Source organism: Diachasma alloeum, unplaced genomic scaffold (assembly GCF_001412515.2).
Source record: "Diachasma alloeum isolate Michigan unplaced genomic scaffold, Dall2.0 Dall_scaffold_01352, whole genome shotgun sequence".
Classification (NCBI taxonomy): Eukaryota; Metazoa; Arthropoda; class Insecta; order Hymenoptera; family Braconidae; genus Diachasma; species Diachasma alloeum.
Window position 1 is genome coordinate 51692 of NW_021681455.1, and position 5127 is coordinate 56818.

At 42.7% G+C, this 5127-nt stretch overlaps 1 protein-coding gene across 1 annotated transcript; it reads right to left on the reverse strand.

Moving 5' to 3' along the window:
• Positions 1 to 3306: 3306 nt before the first annotated feature.
• Positions 3307 to 4599, reverse strand: LOC107046397. Its single transcript, XM_015269008.1, has one exon. It carries the CDS (start codon positions 4597 to 4599, stop codon positions 3307 to 3309), a length of 1293 nt encoding a protein of 430 aa, XP_015124494.1.
• Between the last annotated feature and the right edge of the window lie 528 nt (positions 4600 to 5127).

The window sequence follows — 5127 nt, forward strand, 5'->3', positions numbered from 1 at the left end:
ACCAAGTACTTATTTATGGATAGTTGTTTCTGGGAAATTGAAAAAAGTGCAGAAATAAGGAAGAGCGCCAGTTCATGAAGAACTGATATCAGCCAAAAATTACAACAATGCATAAAAGCCAAGTTCATGAACTTAAATTTGTTATTTTGAAAAACCACAGAACTTTTCATGACATCAAGAAACATTTTCAGCTTTTTTCTACAGTCGGCTTGTACTGTTGCAAATTTTATAAGTTTGAACTCATTAATGCCAACTCAATATTGTCTATTCCTGTGAGTTACGGAGTGGGTACAACTGTAAAAAGCGTGGTTATTCACACTAAGTCAATGAAAAAGAGTGGAAATATAAAAATGTTTCTAAATGTTTCTTTAAAAAAAATTGTTCAGAAAATTCTCAGGCTCAACGTACTTGGCGCGGTTTTTTGAAACACTCATTGCAGAGATTTGTCGCTTTATGTTGACACCATGGATGAATGAACCTCCTCCATGCTTTTATGTCGCGAATGCCGATAACTGCCTAGCGATCACTACCTTAATTAATTTAATTTCTATTCATGAAAATGAAAATATTTGAAAATGGAAAAGAATAAGCTTAAGGCATTAACTTAAACTATCCGCCAATTGCATCCAACACAATCACTCAATTGACTATCTAAAGATTTGAACACATAGCAAGGTGTAGTATGCTCAAAGCAATTTCTGAGACCCAAAGTGGATCTCATATCTCATACAATAGACTCCCAAATAAGGATCCGCATTAAGATAAAAAAACCGCGCCAAGTACGTTGGTCCTGAGAATTTTCTGAACATTTTTCTTTAAAGGACCACTCGTATTAACACTCTTTTTCATTGACTTTATGTGAATCACCACAATTTTTATGATCGTACCCACTCCGTAACTCACAGGAATAGACAATATTGAGTTAGCATTGATGAGTTCAAACTTATAAAATTTGCAACAGTACAAGCCGACTGTAGAAAAAAGCTGAAATTGTTTCTAGATGTTATGAAAAGTTCTGTGGTTTTTCAAAATGAGAAATTTAAGTTCATGAACTTGGCGCTCTTCCTCATTTCTGCACTTTTTTCAATTCCCTAGAAACAACTATCCATAAATAAGTACTCGGGCATTTTTCCACAACGACACATTGGAATGGTTACTCGGCATTTTTTCAATTTTTTTTCTGAGAAACAATACAACTTTTTTTGTGAAAAAATACAATGCTTACGAAGGCGCACTTGGCCGATTTTTTCAAAAAGAATTTTTGTTTTGTTTTTGGGGAATTGTTCTCTTTAGATTCATATTTCTCGAGTTTCCTAGGCACGCGCCAGTCTATTTTTAGGTGAGAATCTAAGCATCTTGTTGTCAAGCCCAATGTAGATCGCATAAAACTACGTCTACAGATGATACATTTTGCTTCCTTTTTTTTCTCTCCTGATCGTTTCGCGTGATCGTCTTCCGATCGCGACACACACTGACCATTGGCTAAAATTAGAGAACAATGCTAATACCCGTGGAAAAATCCAGTCTAGGTATGACTATATCTCATCTGAACACCTAGCAACAGCCCTATGTCTCCAACCTATAAAAGGAAGAGCACAAGCCCAGTAATTCACTTCCAGTTGTACTTTTAAGCAACAATTACTGACTTTCGTTATCTCAGTTTCCTGATCCAACTTTTTATTTCAAAAACGTAAGTCAAATAACTAATATATTAAAATAAAAGTCAAAAACCTTTAAAAACTGCTTGCATGGCCATAGAAGCCTCATCATCAAAAATTATATTAAAATCAATTAAAAATTATAAAACACTCAAATTAAATTAAAATAGGATAAATGAGGAGAATAGAAGGAAATAACAAGTACATCGAATCCATTGTAATTTGAGAATATATTGTTGCCTTAACTGACCAACAGACATATTCATCGAATAAAGAAAATGTATTGGTATTGTTAACAAACTCTTTAAATTACATTGGATTAATCAATTAGTGTTCAATATCGTTTTAAGTATTGAATTTATATTTATTCAACCACTGATTGTACTATCACGAGGTGCCGGATTGGGTTTGATTAATTAAACACAATGTAATGATAACAATATTTAATTGCACTAACTAATGAATACACTTTAGGTATTGACAAAACGCGAATATAATAATTTGATTCACGGAGCTACTCTGTTGTACTTGGACACGTAAAGGTAACTGCCAGTGTCGACTTACTGATTCGCTGACCACTCGGTGGCAGTTGCCTCGAGTGGCGCGCTTGTCTCGCGGCTGTCCGTCTGTTATCTTCGTAATTGCGAACATACCGCCCGTCTCTTTCTCCGTTAATAGAACGAAACAGCTCTGTGTTCTGAAACAATCTTGAAAAAGATCAATTTTGTCAACAACAAGAGGTTTATTCCGTTAGGGGCGGTTCACCGCCCACCATGATATCTCCAACCCGCAGCGGGATTAGTTTCACGATGGGACGCGCGTGTACGTGGAGGTGCGCGTCCTCAGTTTCACCGATCTGGGAGTCAATTCTCGAGTCGGTGAGTGACTCAGCGTATACGCTCGTCTCATCTATGGACTCCCTGATCTTACCATCCTCGTCTGGGTGGAGTTCCATGACTCGTGCCAACGGCCATATGCTGAGGCGAGTTAGCAAGTCCTGGTTGGGTACGACGTTGTCGATTTTCAGGTTTTGTTGATCTGTTTTCTACTTCTGACGGGTTTGCAGTGCGTTGAGGTATTCATTTCGCCATCGACTCCAGAAGTTCTCGTTGATGCGTTGGATGAATTCCCATCGGGACAGTCTGTTGATGTTCTGGTCCAGCGTTGAGTCTGTTGGTACCGCATTCAGGGGTCTTCCAGTCAGCAGATGTCCAGGAGTCAACGCGGCAATGTCTGCGGGGTTATCGTGGAGGAGTCCGATGGGTCTGGAGTTCAAATTACACTCAATTTTGCAAAGGAGTGTCGTCCATTCCTCGAATGTTGGTGTACAGTCGTTGAGGAGTCTTTTCAGTAAGTTTTTTACTGATTTCACTCCTGCTTCCTACAATCCAGTCGCGAGGCTGTTCTGTAGCTCTGGGTTTTGCTGGAGTTGGTCCATTTTCTCACGTAGTTTGCGCTCTGCTCCTTGGAAATTGGTCCCGTTGTCGCTGTAAAGATCAGATGGCAGTCCACGACGCGATACGAAGCGATCCAATGCGGCCAAGAATTTTTTGGTGGAGTAGTCGGACACTATTTCCAGGTGTATGGCTCAGGTGACCCTTGTATGACTCATGTCCTCGACCTCCGGTGGTATCTGATATACTGGTGATTACTGGTGATTACCGGTGGTAATCTGATGTACTGGATTTCTATCGAATCTTATGCACTTTACGCATTTGTGGATGTGGCTTTTGACGAGTCGTCTCGCGTTTATAATCCAGTATCGTTGTCTCAAAGTGTTGAGGGTCAACTGTAGTCCGCCATGGAGTGTCCTGCGGTGGGTGTCATCGATGATGAGGTCGGCAATTCTTCCCGCTGGCAGTCTGATGGGGTGTCTTTCATCATACAGGATCGAGGCCTTGGTAATGCGGCCGTCCACTCGCAAGATGCCCTTGGGATCTACGGCAGGATTTAGACGTAGTAGTTTGTCCTTCGGGGAGAGTGGTTGCTCCTTTTCCAGCAATTTTAATTGTTTTTCGAAGCCATCAGCTTGTACTTGGCGGATCCAGAAGTCATGTGCCTTTCCCAACAAGGCCTTAAGCGTTAATGTGGGGTGATTTCGTCGTCCGTTCAAGAATTTCTCACAGTATGCTGTGATCCTGCGAATTTTTTGCCATGATGAGCACCGAAGAGGAAGGTTTAATATCTCTCTAGTCGTGTGATAATCAATCACCTGTGTGGCGCGACTCGCGGTACAACCGGTGAGAGTTTCAGCCTCGTCTGCAACTGTTTGAATAAGTGGATTATTTATTTTGTTGGATTGAAGCCACCGACCTGATTCAAGTTTCAGCCATCTGGGTCCACTCCACCAGAGCTCATGGGCAACCAGTTCCGCTAGAAGTACTTCGCGCGAGGCGCAATCTGCAGGGTTTGATGAGGTTAGCACGTGGCGCCAGTTTGCTGTTGGAACTCGCGTCTGAATGTCGGACACGCGATTCGCGACAAAGGTCGGCCGGTGTGATGAATGTTTTTGCAACCATGCGAGGACGATTTGTGAATCACTCCAGGCGTACATGGGTACTGCGTCCAACTCCATTGTGTCCTTGACTCTCTCTAGTACTCGGGCTAGCAGATGTGCAGCACACAGTTCCAATTTGGCGACTGTTTGGTGTTGGATTGGGGCAACCTTGGACTTGCCTAGGAGTAGTTTGACCTCTACCAGACTGTCGTTATGTCCAGTGGTTCTCAGGTAAACCACTGCGGCATACGCTTGCGTTGATGCATCACAAAACCCATGCAGCTCTAATTTCTGTGGGTTAGGTGTCCAGCCGATGTATCTGTCGATGCTAATCTCTTGGAGCAGAGTTAGCTGGGCCTGGAACGCTTGCCATTGGTTGTGTGTTGCTTCTGGAACCTCCTCGTCCCAGTCCATTCCAAGTAACCACAGCTCTTGAATGAGCATTTTCGCACAGATTGTCGTAGGGGTTAGCCACTCAACAGGATCGAAGATTCTAGCGATTGTAGAGAGTAATACTCGTTTTGTCTCCTATCTCGGGTTGTCCGCTGCGACTGAGAACTTGAAGACGTCGAAGTTCATGTTCCATTGAACACCGAGAACCTTCACCGTCTCCATCTGGTCTAGTAGAGATGTGGAATTACGCGCCAGTGACTTGCGTGGGACTGACGCAAGACTCTCAGGATGACTGGATCCCCTTTCCTTAGGTTCATTCCTCCTGATTGTAACAGTAATTGTAATTCTTCCTGAATTTCTCTCGCCTCCTGGATGGATGATGCTCCAGTCAGGACGTCGTCGATGTAGAAATGACTTTCGAGTATCGCGGCTGCGCGGGGGAATCTCTCGCGTTCGTCTTGGGCCAATTATTTTAAAGTGCGATTGGCTAGGTACGGGGCTAGTGCTGTACAATATGTTACTGTTTGTAGGTTATATGATTTCATTTCCTCGGAGCCTGCTGGTTGCCACAGGATTCTC